General features: G+C 34.9%; 1 protein-coding gene across 4 annotated transcripts in view; it reads left to right on the top strand.

Annotated features, from left to right (window-relative positions):
- Nucleotides 1–18,622, top strand: part of LOC114326005 (brain tumor protein) — a 199,520-nt gene extending 180,898 nt beyond the window's left edge. For all 4 annotated transcript variants that reach the window (XM_028274173.2, XM_028274172.2, XM_050652349.1 and 1 more), the window contains one exon: nt 11,119–18,622. In XM_028274173.2, the coding sequence (XP_028129974.1) occupies nt 11,132–13,600 (2,469 nt within the window). In that variant the 5' untranslated portion in view covers nt 11,119–11,131 and the 3' untranslated portion in view covers nt 13,601–18,622. The remainder of the gene's footprint in view (nt 1–11,118) is intronic.
- The last annotated feature ends 1,260 nt before the right edge of the window (nt 18,623–19,882 follow it).

Here is a 19,882-nt window from a genome sequence, read left to right as displayed (position 1 = left end):
TGAGACAAATGTTTACTACCCAAACAATTCCAACACAGTTTCTTACCTTTTTCAAAATTAAATTTTTTCTGTAAAGAGAGGCATTTAAAATCATTACACTGATAATTGATAAACTTTATGAGCATTGCTTCTACAGAAAATACAATTATTATCAGAGAAAGAGTGTGATGGTTGGTCAACTGATGAGAAGAAAAATGTTTTTAAATGAGTCCTGTTCTTAACTTTTTTATTATTGTCTGAAACATTGTAATTAATTTTTCCTGAATATTACACTTTTTCTCAAGAAAATTAAAACACTGTGAAATGGTAAGTGAGTGCCAAACTACATCAGTGAGCCGTCCAGTACGCGGTTCATACAGTGTAGATATTCGATAATTCACGACCATCCATGAAATTTATGAAGCCAAAATTTGACAGATTAGGTACTCTGAAGGAGCATCTGTTCAATATATCCAGCTTTTCTTTTGTTTCTTTCCCCGTTTTATTTCTCAAATCATAATGTTTAATGCAAGGTAGAAAACCGGTTTTCTTCATAATTGTCATTTTTCAAACACGTCAACTTTATGCAGTTGTATCACGCTAAAATTTTACATGTTTGCCTAAAAAAAATTAGACTTTCTAGAACTGTTTTTTTTTTAGATCGCAGCGCCCTAATTGACGAAGGAGGTTACTTTTCAGACCACCAGATACATAGGGATCTAGTGTCGTTGAATAAATATCTTTCTTGAAATTATACGCAATACGTAGCAAGTTCAGATAAAATCTGTTATTTCGGGCTAATTCTTGGCGTAAAGATCTGAAACCAAAACTTAATTTTCTAGATGTTGACGTATGGATTTACTAGCTTAGGAATATCACGAGCAAGAATCTCAATAGTAGTTGAAGATACGTCTGTTCTCGTTTAACCCGAAGACATTAACCTTTCCCGCTTCGTCTGTCTCGCTTTCCGATGTTTCGTGAACAAAATAAATATACATTCATACGAACACGTTGCTCTGTCTACAACCAAACAACGCCAACGGTTTTGATCATTTCGCAAACACAGCGACGCCAGCGTCTCCGGAAACAAAGTCTAAGAGAGTAAAAACAAAAACGCATCATAGACTTTAGTCTGGCTGGGCCGGCAGCCAGCCACCTTGTTGCAGCAATAATTCAAGTGGGGTTGCAACCCTCACTCCGTTGCCTGGCAACAGGCATTAGTCCCCTCAGCCGGTACATCGATCGCGCGCCCGCCGCCCCGCTACAGACTCGTCTAAATATTTCGCCCCCGCCGACGAATTGACAGTCCCTCGCGCGCCACGCCGAGAGCCGCGCCAGAGTTGCATTCAACCCCACGATGGACGCCACCGTCGAGCCATCCACCTCTGATTCATCGCTCGCCGCCGCCACCGTCTCAATACTAGTACGATGAATAATCGCTGGTAACTGCCCTTCGCTCGTTCGATGCCCCTTATTGCCGCTGCTGTTGCTTCGACCGGAAAATAAACTATTTGTCGATTGAAAATTTTTTCTTTGCAATTTCTCACTAGTACATATATCACGAGCCAATCTACACTGCTTGATAAAAAAAAACCTGACTAATAATATTAACTGAAATATTGTAAAGGACTTAACTTACCTCAAGATTCTATTGAACAACCGAAAATGGACTTAGAACTAAAACACCACTTTAAATAGTGAAAAGATATTAAAAAAACATTTCCACTTCTGTATCTTCTATCCTTTCACTCGTTCGATGTCCCTTATTGCTGCTGTTGCTTCTAATGGAAAATACACTATTTGTTTATTGAAAATTTTTTCTTTACAATTTCTCACTACTCTGCATTCGAGCCAATCTACACTACTGGACAAAAAAAAACTTGAATAATAATATTAACTGAAATATTGTAAAAAAATTATAACGCATCCAAAGATTAGATTTTAGATTGAACAAAAGAAAGTTTATGAACTAAAACACAACTTTAAATAGTCAAAAAAATAAAAAAAAAATCCCACTTCTGTATCTTCTATACTTTCGCTAGTTCTTTGCCCCTTATTGCTGCTGTTGCTTTGACTGGAAAATAAACTATTTGTCGATTGGAAATTTTTTTCTTTGCAATTTGTCACTAGTATATCACAAGCCAATCTACACTGAGGTACCAAAAAAAACCGGACTAATAAATAATATTGACTTATTATTGAATGATACGATAAAGGAACTTTAAAATAATATTGTGTAACTTAACATTAAATGAACATTTATTTCTATATAAACTAGCTCCTTAGAAATTGGAAATTTTTGGTTTTGGTAGAAACACTAAGTTAAATCGTGGTCTATAAGTTAATGTTTAACAAAATATTAGACTGTTCAATTGATAAACACAGTTTTATGGTTTGATATACACTTTATTATTCAATATATTCTCCTTAACATCATTACACTTGTTCAAATGAGATTCCAATTCATGAATTCCATCTATGAAGTGCAAAATATTCTTCCACAGCTGTTATTACCTGATCATTTGATGAAAAACGCTTTCCACGATGAATGCTTTGAAAGTCGATAGGGACTAAATCTGGTGACTACAAACAATTTGTTCTTTAATTTATGGATTTTGGCCATTGTCAAAAGTTCATATGACACAGTGTATTGCCCTGACGACAAAGATTTTTTTTCTTCTGCAAACTAGATCTTTTTCTCTACAGCTAGTCTAAAATCTTACAATAATATTTATAATTTATTGTTTTACTAGTTTGCAACTAATCCACAAACAAAATTCAGCATACCATTAAACTGATGTTAACACTTTCTTAGATCCAAGTCTCATCTATAGTGATAACTCGACAAAATTCACTTTATCCTTTCGAAAACACTCTAAATGTTACTGAGAAAGTCGCATTCGAATGTGTTTTTGTTCATTGTTAAGCGTCCACTAAACTACTCGCGAAGTTGATCCAAGTTCAGCGAGCACGAGAGTGTAGAGAGGTACTTCATGCGACTTCGCTTCGCCTCGTGCTACTTCCATTATGTGTCGGTTTTTGCGACCGAGTCAAAAAACTCGAAGTTAGTTTCTCCCCGCGCGAATGGGTTTCCTCGAAGTTGAACGAGTGTGTATAGATGCACTTCGGACAACTTTCTCTAGTACTTGGTCGAGGAACTTCGCGAGAGTGTAGAGCTCTCTTTAGCGAATGCGGCACTCATTGTGAACACAGCTTTCTGAATCCCAATACTTCAGTTAAAATATAGCATACACTACCCAATGAGATGCCTAGGCTGCATAGGGCTTCTTCTCTAAATCTCTTTTAGTAACTCGATGATTTTCCAATAAGATTATTTTTTCCATGATTTCCGATAGTGTTGCTGTTTGTGGTGTCCTTGTACGACCACGTTTAATGACAAATCTTTCTAGTGTACTAATTGAAGTCAAAGAGTTCTTATATATACTTTCAATATGTGCTCATAAAGGACATCGCACACATCTTATGGAAAATATAATGTCACTCAAATTCAATAAAATTTATACGATTAGATTCGTTTTAATATAACGATCAATTCTTATCATTGCGCCAACTCTTAATTATGATTAATTACGGCGCAAATTGCAATTAAAGTTTATCGAAATCACATTTTTGGAGTCCATAAAATGTTAGTTTACAATCATTATTGCTCTGAGTGCTATTCATAACAGCTTAAATCCCGCTGGGCCTAAGCGGATTAGTGAAACTAATCCGCTGATTTATGGAGTACCGAAAATCTGGGTATTTTAAAATATTTTTTCTCTCTCTAACTTATGTACCTACCCATTTGATTTCAGATTTATTTATATCAATTTCTGCTCTTACTTTTGAAAATAGAGAGTTGGCGCAATGATAAGATTTGATCGTTAATTTAAAACGAATCTATTGGTATAAATTTTATTGAATTTGAGTGACATTATATTTTCCATAAGATGTGTGCGATGTCCTTTCCTTTGCTCCAAAAAACAAAAAACTTCCAAAAAACAAAAATTCAATCAATACTAAATTACTTGTAAACAAAGAATGAATTAAAAGATCGAAATTCCTATCTGATATCAAAATTTTAAGATTCAGTTTTCTTTTTATTATCACCTGTTATAACATATCGTCTTCTCCTTGTCCGTAGTATATGATCCAAATGTGCTTGAAAACATACTCTTCATATTTATAACGTTTTATTTCCAGGATTTGTCCTTTTGTATGCATTCCCAAAGTCGACACGTTTCTGTATACACATACTCCATAATCGACAGTTCTGTTCCCAGAACTGGATCAATTTCTAAAAATAGCGTATTAGCATCGCTTCCAAGAAATTAAACGCCAGCAGACGTGACTACGAATCGTTGTGCTTCATACACTTTCCAGAAAATCTCTTTAATTGATCATTTAACGCATAGAGAGACAAAGAATACTTAATTCCTAAAATTGCAATTGCGAGAAATCCGTCTAGTTCATCTCGATATTTCATTTCCCAGAAATTAGGTATGCCGCTGTTGTAGAGAAGAATTTTCCATAAATGCTTTATTACTTTATAGAACGGTCAATTTTATAAAAATGATAAACCTTTTCTTTTTATATATAGGCTATTATGGGCTTTTCTCAAGAGCAGCCCTTCCTGGGTTGCTCTTGAATTCGGTTGTCAGTTGGCCATTGAAATCCAATATGTGAGGTTTTCTCCAAACAATTCCAACCACGTGGGAAGAGTCCTGTGTTGCCCTGGGTAACATCCAGGCATATCTAGAACATCATTTAAATTTTATATAAATATGTAACAACATAATCGTTTACATTTAAAGGATTTTTACCCAACACATTTTGGTAGCTAAGGCATGCTATTTTTTGGCTTTTAGAACGCTGATGATGGATTTCTTAATCCGAAAACCTTTTGTCTTGTTGTGACCCTTATTTAGGGTATTTTAAAATATACCTTTTACAACAAATTTGGTATTTTTGTGAATTATGGTATACAGCCAGCTGCAGCTACAGGAAGTTTATTTTCCTCGTGGACTTTTCTTTTTATTTCAATCCGATTAAACATGTATGAGCTATTGCATTAAAATGATTAATCAAAATTAAATCATGATATAACTATCTACCCGAGAAAAAAACACTCAAATAGGTGGAATAACAATGTATTAAAGGTATAAGAAAAGTATCAAAACTATCTTACCCTTTGGTCAGAGGCCTTGACGACTTCAAGATGCTAAGCTTATTTTTAAACCAAGAGGAGTAAACTAAAAAGACAGATTCACACCCAAGAAAGACACTAGAAATATCACCAAATACATCTTGTTTTTTGGTTGATCATATCGGCCTTTGACGGTAACCCATAAATATTATATTATACTAATATGTCACTAAAGAGTTCTAAAATTAACTGTTTTTTATATAGAAACAGACTAGAAATCTAAAATTTAAAGAAATAACGTAGAAAATACAAAAAATCGCTGATATAACTTCATTAACCTATGAAATGCCAAAATTGTCAAAATTTTATAAATGTCATTAGTGTCAAAATTTGATAACAGTGGAGCAAACTTGCCTGAGGTTGGACCAATTACAAACAAGCTTTACGGCGCGGGAAATTTGAATTACTCCTCTTGGAAAACAGACTATAGCTCAGCGGAAAATGAATTTCGATCGTGAAGATATTCTTTTTATAGAGAAAAAAAAATAAAGAGGGAAATAGGATTATTTTATCTCTGTGTAGTCAGAATTAAACGAAAACGTTAGGGTAGCCCATAACGGGATATTTTCGGTACTTCTTTTGAGGGCTTATCTTCTACATTTGCAAACAAAAAGCCACTGACAACTTCAGTCAAAATAACGGTAAATAAACTGAATATTTTAGGATTACTGTGGGAATCTGGGAGGTAACCTGGGTAAATTGGGACAAGATGTAACGTATCGGAAATGGGTTATCGAGGATTTCTGGGAATTTCTGGGAAATGGGTTATGGTTATCTATAGGTCGCCGGTTCAGATCCGGCTCGAAGGACCAAAAATGTATGAAAACTGACTTGATTTTAAAATAATATGGTTCCACAAGTTTTGCGCAAATCGCTTACCTAGAAATTGGTGTTCTTTAGGACTTGGTAAACTTGCAGCCCCAAGGGTGACTACTTAATTCATCACCGCTCCTGTTAATGGACTCCTTCCATGGAACTCACGATGCACGTGCGACGGTACCGTCAAAGATCACGAAAAAGTTTTTTAATTCGGGAGTACTTTCACCGTTGAAGGTTTTAAGCGAAGTCGTAGAGTCGTACACAGAGAGAGAAGTCGTAGAGTCGTAGAGAGAACACACACAAGGTTATCTGCATCATTTTACAGGGGGCAGACAAAAGTAACTGAATATGATTATTAACTTATCAAAACTTATTCTACCCGAAAATAAATAAATATTAGAATGATTCAATATAAAATAAAGAAATAAGGATTCCTGAACATGACACGTTACAAAAATATCCAGTTTTTGTCATTGATTTTAATAATTCGCTTGGTGTTTGGTCTGGACCAGGAAATTAATTAGTTTTCATCAATCTTACTGCATACTTAACCTCTGTTTAGTAGTATCGGGTCCTACGTCTCCCCTTCTTCTTCTTCTTCTTCTTCTTCTAATGGCGCTACAACCCTTTGTGAGTCTTGGACTGTTGAACGGAAGAACAATGCTCTTCCATTCTGCCCTATCGGATACTTTCCTTCGCCGCCTGATGTTCATGGTTTTAAGATCTCCCTCTACGTCGTCTATCCATCTTTTACGGGTCCTGTTCTACTTCCTTGGGGTTTCCATCTCTGGATTACTATTATCTGTCATTCTTGCTAGGTGACCCAGCCAGTTTAGTCTTTGTGACTTTAGAAATTTAACAAATTCATCTAGTTCAATCTATCTAGTTTTTTTTTAATTCTCGACGAACCATCACTACGAACCAATGGGTTGGTCCAAATTTCTTCCTTAGTATTTTGCACTCAAATATTCTCAGTTGATTTTCATCAGTGAGTATGCGAGTGAGAATGCTTTTCTTGTCTGTAGTCTTCCTCTAAAATAATTCCTCTATACAGGGTGTCCCCGAAAATAATACACAATGTAGACCAAAAAAGTCCCATATTTTTTTCTAAAGTTAACCGTTTCCAAAAAAAATTACATTGTTCGTCATATAAGCGAACTTTTATTTTCATAAAATTAACTAATTTGGCATCACTGTACAAGAACTGTTTGTGATTTAGTTTATTGACACCACAAATGTAGGTCAGACAGGTACACCTGCAAAATAATTGTACCACCCCATGTTTGAAAATCCAACAAAACAAGAATTTGTTTGTTTGTTTATGATGAAGACAGGGTTTAATGTAAATACTTATGGGTAAAATGCTGCAACTATTTTTGAATTGTGATTGTCTATGTTTAGATTTTTGTATACATAGTTGTCAGATTTCAATTTGCATACCAAAATGTATTTTATAAGACTTTTTTTGCTCTACATGGTGCCTTCTACCTATACCTTTAAGGAACGCACTATTTTTGGGGACACCCTGTATAAATATAATCCTTCCAGAGAAGTTTTGTTCTGTGTCCATTATGATATTTCCCTCTCTGTCTAGTAGTATATTTGAGTTATTCGTTTTTCTTGTTTTAGTTGGTTTAACTGGTAGCTTAATTTTACAGTAGTCTAATTGAAAAGCACGTCGCTTCTCCGGAAGAAAAGTGGCACAACTCAAAAAACAGCATTTTTCAGGAGGGGCAAAAATTGATCTTTTAGATCTTAATTTAAGCATAAGTTTTAAACGATAACTGTTAAAATTTATAAATTAAAAACGAAGAATATGGATAAGTAAATGTTTGTAACTTACAAGGGGTCGTCCATTAATCACGTGAGGTTTTTTGGCATGTTTTAACCTCCCTCCCTCTTGGTGATACATGGTGAGGTTTAAGACCCACTTTATCATGTGTATTGGGACATTTCGTGATTTTTTTATGGACCCCTCCCCCCCTTTCGAGCCTCACGTTATCAATGAACAGCCCCCAAGAAGCAAAAGTAAAAGAACTATGATATCTGATTTAACAAACAAAGAGATCAACATTTTGAGTTATGTCACTTTTCTTTTAAAATATTGGTCCCTTTTTCAAACACTAACGAAAAATACTTAGGACACTTCTCTAAATATGTACAACAGTTTTCGTGATAAATAACGATACGTTCACGTCGAACGTCAGAGCATAACTCGAAAAGTGTCATTGTTCCGGAATAAAAATATTAATTTGACACTACCGCCATCTTACGAAGTTGGAGAGTAAACATCTATGTGACACTTTTCCTTGTGGTAGGGGAGCAAAGTATGCTAAATTTGCAGTCACTCGAGCGTTATGGGGACCTATTGGGTTGTGATTATTAGGTCCTAAAACCAAAAAAAGTTAAGTAAAATTTTGCATTTTAGTGTAGACTTTCCATTTTTAATTTAATTTTCCATTTCCAACAGTCGTTTTTTCCGATTTTAGTACCATCTATTATTCGATAGATTTTTCAAAAACATTTTGAAAGTGTATTTTGCAGTTGTTTGATCTGATGTTTATTTTGCGAAATATCGCGGGGTTTGTATTTAAAATTTTAAATTTACCCCCCACCCCTCTCCGTGGGGGTCATGTTTAGTACCATTGGATATATTTTTGAAAAATATTTATTGAAGACTTATTTTTTAGTTTTTCGATCCGATGTTCATTTCGCGAAATATTCGCTTTCTTTGTGAAACTTTTTGAAATATACACTCTTTTGCATGTACTTACTTACCTTACCTTAGCCTTAATCTGACAATTTCGAGTATTTTTAAGGATAGATTTTTTTTCGGGCCTCCCTTAACGAACTTCCCTGTGTTAAGAGCCAATACATGGTAGAGGTACATCTGCAGGGTACCAGATTTCTCCCCATACGATAATCTGACGCGCTCGAGAAACTGCAAAAATCCCTGCTTGGCTACCCTACCATTGTAAAACTATAGGATTTTTGGTCTCAATTTCGCAATATAAGTAGAATTAAAATCCAAAGGAAAATATTTCGTGTAGCTGGCTGTATACCAAAAATTGAAGAAAAAAATCTGTGTAAAAGGTATATTTATTTGAAAACCCCATATATACCTTTTACACAGAAGATTTTTTTCTTCAATTTTTATAAGTAGAATTATGACTTTTTTTGAGTTGTGTCACTTTATTTCGAGGGTACGTTCCGTTTTGTCGAAACTTCCTTCCTTGCAGTTAAGCATCGTATTCAAATCGGAAAAAATAAATTCAACAGATGTTTATAATTTGAACGGTAGCCAAAATTTTACTTAGTGCATGCTCCCACAGTTTATAAATAATCCAGAGTTCATTTCAAAGTATCGTTTACCTTATTTTTAAATCGAGTACGCAAGAGTTTGATAGCTTCTAATTATCACAATGAACACTAATCCACCCGGACAATAACAAGCGATCACTAATCACGTGTTTGAACCGAACACTCGTGTACATAAAGTGTTTTGGGTCGATTGTTTTTGTGGTTTCGTAGATGTGTTAGATTAGGAATGCTGACATGTTTTTCAAAACAAAAATATAACTCATTTTTTATTTATGTAATTATTTGTTCTTTCCGACAAGTTTCTACAGGTAGTTTACACAAGGAAAGACAAAGAATAGGTCATGGTACGTTTTATAATGTGAAAAACAATGTAACTTACAAGATCATGTAAAAAATATTCGATAGAAAAAAGCAAGTGGAGAAAAAATAACTTTATCTTTGCTCATTGTTTTACTATAATTGCCAATCAGCCGGTACGTTTTGATTCAGTTCAGTCTTCTTACAAATCTCTCTGAAGACGATTGAACACAGGAACACGTGTAAGAGAATGGTAAGAGACTCAAACCCAATCGAAACTGAACCGTCTATATTTATTTTGTTTCACGTTTTTACTCGACGAAAAGAGTAGGTACAAAAATGATGATGATTTACATGGGTAAACTGTTGATGCATTATTGGAGTAGATTCCTAGCATCGCCCGATCGTATTTTTATACCTTGAGTTTGTATATGATTTATATTAGCATCCAAAAAATAAGAGTAATCCATATCGATTTAATTTTTAAAGTCTTAAACAAATATTATTTACATGTATTGTTTACATTACGTAAATGGGTGACATTGGTTTTGCAATGTAGGCCCGTCGTTTTGAAAACACTGGAGTCAGCAATTATGTTACTATTAGGAATTCACGGTCACACTCGGGTGTAGTCAATCATAACAAAACAATTACGATTTATTTATAGATACGGAGAAAGTAAAGAAGAGATTATTCATTATTCAGACAGCGACGTGGTTAGATCAGAGACGTTGTCCACCAACTAGTTACTGTCGTATTTAGTGTTTTAAATAAATATATCCTGGTAAATAGTGTTTTAACAAATCAACCCCATCATTGTGGGTAACAACCCCCAGGACCAAGATATGGCGATTCTGGCAGGATCGTCATATGGTGGACGGAAGTTTACTTGAATCCTTATCGACACTCACTTCATTTTTCCTCGTTAGAGGTCGATAAAGGCATGCGTTGGTATATTCAGTCTTCTGCGTTTTGATTAAGTTTAGTCTTCTTACCAGCCTCTTTGATAATGGGTAAAACTAGAAACACGTGCCGGAGGATAGTAAGAGACTCGAGTTGAATCAAAGCGAGACCGTCATGTTTATTTTGTTTCACGCTATACTCGGTGCAGAGTACAAAATGATATCCGGTACGTTTTGATTCAGTTCAGTCTTCTTACAAGTCTCTCTGATGAAGGATAGACCCCAAGACACATCTACGAGGATGATAAGCGACTAAAATTTAATCGAAACGTAATAGGCTATAATTTAAAAAATCAAGAAGTAAAAAACTATACTAGATGTGGGTTTCTCATGATACTATTAGATCATTTCTTTAAAATTGTTAAAAAAAGTATAAAAAATGTTCAAAACTATACCTAAATCATTGAACTTTAGAAACTCAAGCTTAGATTTACAAGTTGCACCCAATTTTTAAAATAGATTCTTAAATTTCTTAAAACTCTTAAATTATTTTAACTATTGTTCTAATATTAATCTGTTTTTTTTTTGTTTCAGGGATGACGGCTAAATGAAAATGGCATCACCTACACCGTCAATAGAATCAATACCTAGAGCAAGTTCAATTGGATCATTCGGTGATCAACACGACTACTTATCCTTATCGCCTTTGGCGGATTCACCATTGTCAGTAAGCGGCTCATCGCCCCCAGTAAGTGACTCAGTAGACAGAGACAGTGATCACTCTGAACTACATTGTCAACAGTGCAGAGATCCCGTTTCAGACCCAAAATTGTTAGCCTGTTTTCACACGTTTTGTAACGCTTGTCTCGAAAAGAACAAACTCATCTGTCCTCGTTGCAACACTGAATCAATCGAGGGCATCTTGAATAGCCTTCTCTTCAACACAGAGAACAGCAACGATTTCCATTCGGCTGCTGTCCGTTGCACAGGCTGCAAACATAAGAAACTAGACGCAGTCGCCCGTTGTGTCGAGTGTGCCAACTATTTGTGTTCCAATTGCGTCATGGCACATCAATTTATGCACTGTTTCGAAGGCCACAGGGTTGTTAACCTGCCAGAGATCAAAGATGAACCCAAAAACGGAGTAATCTCCAATGGTATCATGGGCATCATATCCAATACCGAGAAAAGTATGATCTGCCCTCGTCATAAAGCAGAATTGTTAAAGTATTATTGTCGCACCTGCGCCGTACCAATTTGTAAAGAATGTTTGGCTTTGGATCATCCCATCGGACTCCACGACTATGAACACATCAGCGAAGCTGCACCAAAACAGATCGAAGCTATTCAGCACGCTGTAACCGAAGCAAAGAGCAAAGCTACCGATATCAGAAATATCCTTAAAAATGTAGAACACGTTTCCAGTCGCCTTCAGATTCAATATCAAAAAGCTCAAAACGAAATCAATGACACTTTCCTATTCTACAGATCCATGTTGGAGGAAAGAAAGCAGGAACTTCTCAAAGAATTAGAGAGCGTTTTTAGCGCAAAACAAATATCATTGGGAGTGGCCACGCAAAAGGGCCAAGAAACGTGCGAACAAATTTACAAAACCTGCGAATTTGTAGAGAGACTGAATAAATGTGCAAATGTTGTTGAAATACTTATGTTTAGAAAATTATTAGATAATAAATTACAAGGTCTTTTAAATTATAACATTGATCAAAGCGTGCAAGCAGCATGCGAGTTGGAATTCGTATCCAACTATCAAGCCATACAAGTAGGCGTCAGAAATACTTTTGGTTATGTGAGATCAAACTCAGAGCCAGTGGTGGGTCCAAGCAAGCAGCCCCCCATCGCTAGACCTACAGGCGGTGGTGGATCAAGCTCCAGCGGAAGCAGCGTCAACGGAAGTTCCGGTAGTCTAAACGGTGGGATGATCTGTTCGTTCCCCATGTCCAACTCAAGTCAATCTACATCTCCTTTCGAATCAAACATAATCAGCAAACGATTCAGCAGTGCCAACAGTTTGGGTCCGTTTTCAACGACAATAGGAGACTTAAATCTCAATGGTATTAACCCTTACGAGAAGTGGTCCAATGGTGGAACTACGGACAGTATTTTCCAAAATGGAACTGCGGATCCATACGCGCTAAGCGGTACTACACATAATGACCCCATGCTAGATCTGACTTCTAAACTCATGTCGACTGCGATCTTTCCCCCGAAATCTCAAATAAAACGACAAAAGATGATTTACCATTGCAAGTTTGGAGAATTCGGTGTCATGGAAGGACAATTTACCGAACCCAGTGGAGTAGCCGTGAACGCCCAAAACGACATAATCGTTGCCGATACGAATAACCACAGAATCCAAATCTTCGACAAAGAAGGCCGATTTAAGTTTCAGTTTGGCGAGTGCGGTAAACGCGACGGACAATTGTTGTATCCAAATCGCGTTGCTGTAGTACGCACATCCGGGGACATTATCGTCACAGAACGGTCTCCGACACACCAGATCCAGATCTATAACCAATACGGTCAATTCGTTCGCAAGTTCGGAGCAAATATCCTCCAGCATCCTCGTGGTGTTACCGTAGACAATAAGGGACGAATCGTCGTCGTGGAGTGCAAAGTTATGAGAGTGATCATCTTCGATCAAACCGGTGCGGTCCTCCAGAAGTTCGGCTGTTCGAAGCATTTGGAGTTTCCTAATGGCGTCGTCGTGAACGACAAACAAGAAATCTTTATCAGTGACAACCGAGCTCATTGCGTTAAAGTATTCAGCTACGAAGGAGTCTACTTACGACAGATCGGTGGAGAGGGTATCACCAATTACCCGATTGGAGTAGGCATAAACGCCAATGGGGAGATTTTGATTGCGGATAACCATAACAACTTCAATTTGACGATTTTTACCCAAGACGGCCAGTTGGTGTCTGCGTTGGAGAGCAAAGTCAAGCACGCGCAATGCTTCGACGTGGCCCTGATGGACGACGGTTCCGTGGTGTTGGCCAGCAAGGACTACAGGCTCTACATATATCGTTACGTGCAGGTACCTCCCATCGGCCTGTAAAGAACGTTTCCTCCAGGCAGGGTCTCCAGCCGCCATTCCCAACACTTTTTGTTGATGCATTTTTGAATGGAGTGGACGGATGCTGGTCTGTTGATTATATTATTTTTTAAAGTTGTCAAAATTTTCACGATATTTATCGTCATAGTTTTGTACTGTATTTCACATGTTGATATTTTAATATTTAAACGTTTGACGATGCGAAGCTGAACAGTCGCTACCTTGGTGGCCTGTCGCCATGTTGTATGACCAAATTTATCAATTTTTAAAACAGGGATTTTATTATTATTCAGATTAGAAATGTTAACCAAGCATCGCACGGTGCCTGGGCCATTGTTGTAATTTAAATTTGAGCAGTTTCCGATGATAATGATCTATTTTAATATGCGTGTATGATGTTGTGTATGTTCTTAGAATAGCGCCTTGTTGTTTGCGGGATGCCGCGTTGTTACGGACCCTAGTCAACCATATGAACTGTACTTTCAATTTAACATAGTAGTATCTCATTTTTATTATTATCTTATTATTATTATTATTACGAATAATTGTTCCCCTCTTTTCCTGTGGATGTTTGTATACTATAGAGTGCCGTGCCACTCGGGAAAAACACCCCGTAGTTGGCAATTTGTTTTTTACGTTTATGTATTTTTAGTTTTGTTATTCACATTTAATATTAGATAATACTACGTGTGTGGTGCATGCGACATCTCTTTCCACCATCTCTTATTTTTTTACTTAGTTGTAGGTTTTTGTAGTAATATATTTGTTTGTTGATGCTGCCAAGTTTAAGATAGAGGACGTCGGTTCACTACACAAAGATCGGCGTCCTAGGGCGCCATAAGCCTTTCAAGACTATATACTTAGTAGCTAGGTTTTTCGTTCATTATTACTCTTGTTACCTCGAGGCGAAACCATGGACCATAGCTCAACAGTTAATTAATCTTAAAAAAATGTCCGGTTAGCGACAACCCTGTTAAGATGTTTCAATTAGTGATGGTGAACGTAGTGATTTGCCGTGATCAGTGACCGTGATTTTTAAATAACGGTGATTTTAAACAGTGCCCGTGATTATCATTGCTTTATGTAAATACAGTAAAATCAGTCAGTCACAGTAGTCGTAAACTAAATAACACTACAACAACACATTTTTATAATTACGTATTTTTTATGGGAAATAAGCCACAATTTTACTAAAAAATAAATTTATTAACGTTTCGAAGCCCAAATCGGGTTTCGTTGTCAAAATACTATTAAAATAAAATAAACATGTTGTTGCTAAGTAAAAAAATTCTTCTAATAATTTATTTAATCTGACTCATTTATATTGGCAATTCAGACGTATATTATACGCTAATATAAATGAGTCAGATTAAATAAATTATTAGAAGAATTTTTTTACTTAGCAACAACATGTTTATTCTTCTTATAATTCTTCTAATAATTTATTTAATCTGACTCATTTATATTGGCAATTCAGACGTATATTATACGTAATGTATAATATACGTCTGAATTGCCAATATAAATGAGTCAGATTAAATAAATTATTAGAAGAATTTTTTTACTTAGCAACAACATGTTTATTTTATTTTAATAGTATTTTGTATTTTGACAACGAAACCCGATTTGGGCTTCGAAACGTTAATAAATTCATTTTTTAGTAAAATTGTGGCTTATTTCCCATAAAAAATACGTAATTACAACAACACAATTAATCTAAACACTAACAATAAAGTAATCCATTTAAATCACTACAAAACTTTCTTATTCCATAAATTTTTTTATGAACAAAAATATATTCCATACGTTTAATGAAATTATTTTAAATTTATTATTTTGACAAGAGGCATATAAGTAAATAACACAAAATATTTCACCGTTTCTAAAATTCACCGTTATTAAATCACCAGATGTCAAAGTGACCGTCTCGTTCACCGTGAATATCATAATATTTATTATATAATCACGTTTTGTAAGACGGTGATCAGTTGATAAAACTGATATATCTGGTAAGTGATCACGGTTATGGAAGTTACCAAGGAACGGTAGTAATCGGTAATTTCTAAATCACCGTGACTAAATCACCGTGATTAAATCACCGGTAGTGAAATCACGTCCCATTACTAGTTTCAATTATAATGACCATATTAAGTAAGCGACAAATTCCAGAATATTGGAAAAACCCAAAAAACTCACATACTTATACAAAAAATAATGATGTTATATGTTATAGTATAATGAGACTGGTTTCTATGTTTCTCAGTTTTACATTATCATCAGTCCATACAAATTTCATACAAGATAACAATAAAGGGCTACACTAGAAGACCTTTTTGACTTGATGGCAAAGTTTTGTTATCTTGTTTCAAATTTCTATGGCCTGATGATGATATAAATCTGATAAACAGAGAAACTGCATTACACTATATTATATTATTATATAAAATATAATATTATTTTATACAAGATTGTGAGTTTCTTGGTTGTTTCCCAATTTTCTGTTACGATGAACTCACGCCAACAGTTGTTCCTTTACTAGGCAAATTACAATTCATCCATAAACTACTGTCGTCTTATTCGTTGAACATTACACTAGTGACCAAAATTCTGAAAACTGTACAAATCCACCAATTCCACCAATTAGTATTTGGTGGGATAACCTTTGTTTTTTAGTACAGACTCAATTCTGCCAGGCATGGAGTTCACAACATGAGCCAAATCTTCTGGTGTAGTAAATCTAAACCAGTCTTAAATAATAGCTTCTCTCAGTTCTCTCCTGTTAATTAGGTTTCGACTTTGGTGATATTAACACTTTCAGCCTTGACCATACATTTTCTATTGGATTTAGATCGGTACTATTTCCAGACCAACGCAGGACAGTACCGTCATGGTTTCTCAACCATTCCATGGACGTCTTAGCAGTATGAATCCTGCTGGAAAAAGCATTGTTGAGAGTCCCCTTCAAACAAATCTTTGATAGTTGGTAGCAGTTTATAACCATGTCATTATTGCAGTCAAATCAATTGCTAAAATATAAATCCCAAGAGGAGCGGGAGGATAAGGGAAATCCAATGAACAATGTTATGAAAACTACAATACGTAATGAATGGAGTGTTACTAGAAAACCAATTTTTGGAAAGTTTTCAGAAGTTTGGCCACTAGTATAATTGCAATATCGGTTATCAACAAAACTATTTTGACATTTTTGACAGTGAAAAAGTTCCTTTTCCAAATAATCAGTATTCCCAGATATTATAGGCCCTGTTTTTGTTTCAAGGCATTTCATTTAGAATGTAACATCTTAAAACTTATGTTTAAAAACTGTTTTCATCATTGAATTTTGATGTAAAACTAATTAATGTAACAACTTAATCAAGGTTAACAAAAAAACCAAGCTGACTGGGCATCTTTTTGACATTATAGTTGAAGACAATTGGGCAAACTATCCTGCAGACTTTTCTCCGCGTTTATTTTTGTTTTGTTTGTTTTGTATATTGATTGATAACAATTTGCCACCACATGACAATTTTTTTATTTATTTTATTTATATATTTTATATTTAGAATTTAGTAAATCGAATGTTTTGAATCTAGAAAACGGTTCTACGTAGGAATTACACACCACTTATTTAATTCCAACCTTACATTACTCGTAGAATTAAAAACGCTATCAATCTTTAGACCTAGTTTACTTGAAAGATATATGTTGACACAGTCCGATATGAGCCCACACCACATTTACATTGATGCAGATTAATGGTCTTTGTGATTCGGGCCCTTCAGAATATGCCAACGTATCTTCATAAACGGTTATGTATTAGCTTAAAACAAAACAACATGCAAATCAGTGGCTTCCTTTGACTCACATGCGTGAACGCTTGTCACAGGAAATTTTAGTGCAACTCGGACACGGTTCAGAAATTTGTGCTTTGGAGAGAAGTGAGAAGATAACTTGAGTACCAATCCTTAATTAAAAGTAAGAAATAGTTTTTAGTTTAGTAACAAAGAACATTTTTTTATTTATTGACTTTGGTATTTACTTCTATTAGAGCCAAATAGGAATCAACGAATGCATAATATGATCAGTTGAGTTTCAACATTAACTACTACACTATTTCTGGGAACATAAACTTTGACGTGATCGGAAAAATCGATCAGGGATTTAAAAAATATATCATCACACCATTGATCGAGGTATATTAACTTACACCCTAATAGCTACATAAAATGGCCTGGGTTAAATATGTGCCTATTATATATCGGATCATAATATATAGACGTTGAAAATAATTAAAAACTCATTGGTTTGATTTTGTGATTTGTAATGATCTACTAAATGAACTACAGAAAATGTTATTCATAGTTTAAAAAAATTTTAATGCTGTCGACTGCGCCAGTTCAATATTATCCCCTTTTATACATTTAGTACTAGTAGGTTGGAGTTAAATAAATGTTATAGTATTTAATAGTGTAGATAAATAAAGTAAAGAACAATTTTTTTATCAACAACATCGAACTCCATGGTTTCATCTCGACAGAACTTCAAGTTTTTTATGATAATTTATCTTATTTTTATTTAAATTATATCATTGTTGTTTTTTGAGATCAGAGGCGGTTAATTCGCTAAACGTCTTAAAAGGGGCTGAGAGATCTCATCCCGTACCAGCCCTCGAAGAGAACCCTGCGGCACCCCGGTCACTTCGCACAATTTCCGTCTCTCGGCACCCATCTGACAAGTGTTGTATATGTTGTTTTACGGTGTCTTGTTGAGAGCCACTCTATTTTTTCTATTGTTCTTAGACGTCCTTGGATGGGTACCTTGAGAAACGGGAATCTCAGAACGACCTCGGTGCAACATGGCGCTCAGTTTTTATTACTGCATTTTTAAACTTGTTGTTATTATTATATTATATTACTTTAATGGTAAAAAATTTGTTCGTAAATTAAATGTACATTGTTTTGTTTTTCTTTGATTTTTTGTTGTAAATGCTTTTTTTAATTAATAATACCATTCTTGCAGTTTTCACTTAGTTTTTTATTTATTTTACTTTTTTTTAGTTGTAGAATGAAGGGAGAAATTATTTTTCGAAAAATTTAATAATTAAACGGTGTAAACTCGACGAAACTTCTGCAATCGCTAACATAATGCCAAATCTGTCCTGTCGTTATTTATCTCTGTAAAAAATTAGGGAAATTTCGCAATATTAAAAAACGCTAAAACAGTTAAATGACGTATTTTTGTAATGTAAAACTAATCAGTTGTCAAAAACATCTAAATGTCCAATTATATCAATTCAAATCTTTACAACGGGCCAAATTGTGCAGTTATTACTAAGAAATAAGATTTTGTGAATAATTTTTATTTGCTACGTTTATTTCATTCTCAAGTAAGCTCGAGGTTACCCACCTGATCGGTGGGTATGTCCTGTCGTCGTAGCTTGTCATTGGTTACAAATTAATTTCTAACCAATAACAAGCTGCAAAGACGCCAAACACCCATCACGTGTCTGAAACTGTGATTTCGATCTTTTCTTGGGACTAAACGTAGTATATGACCATATTTTTTAATTTTCACAACACTTAAACAATATTTTAATTTGGATAAAACAACACACTCTTATTTCAAAACTCTTTTGTTTTATAATGCTTTTCGTTCTATATTACTGTTATGTACATAAAATTTATTTATGAGAGAGTCTATACAGGCGCTGTAATGGCTCATCTGCATATCATATTAATATGGCACTTGTTCCACTTATATATTTGTACCATCTGCAAAGTGTTTTAGCGTTTTGTTAAACACATATTCTGGGTCTGACTATCTATATAGGCCAGGACAGATAATTTTTGAGAACAAAAAAATCAGGATGGAAATCATTGTAAAAGAAAGAAATGTAACACAAATTAAAGAAAAAATAATCTACGGGCGATTTGAGAACGGGAGGTGGAAGGGGGTGGGTTTTTAAGGGTAAAAAACTGTTTATCATGATTTCAGCCAAAACTACAAAAAAAGTCCAACGGGAAAAAGTTAAGTACCAAAGTTATGACTATTGAAAAAATCTACAATTCTTATTTTTTCACATAACCTCGAAATTTTTATCGTGCTTTTGTTTTTTTATTTTTATCTTCTGTCCACAAAAATCTGATTTTCATGAAATTTGATGAAAACTTACCTTTTTATGTTCCAAATGTACTGTATTTTTTTTATTCAAAATATTTATTTTTCCTCATTATTTCGATTTTATGTCGAAAAAGCACCCTGATCTTCAATAAAAAATTCCCACGT

Source organism: Diabrotica virgifera, chromosome 5, assembly GCF_917563875.1.
Source record: "Diabrotica virgifera virgifera chromosome 5, PGI_DIABVI_V3a".
Taxonomy (NCBI): domain Eukaryota; kingdom Metazoa; phylum Arthropoda; class Insecta; order Coleoptera; family Chrysomelidae; genus Diabrotica; species Diabrotica virgifera.
The sequence above is the reverse complement of the archived record's forward strand: the minus strand, read 5'-3'. Positions and strand labels throughout refer to the sequence as shown.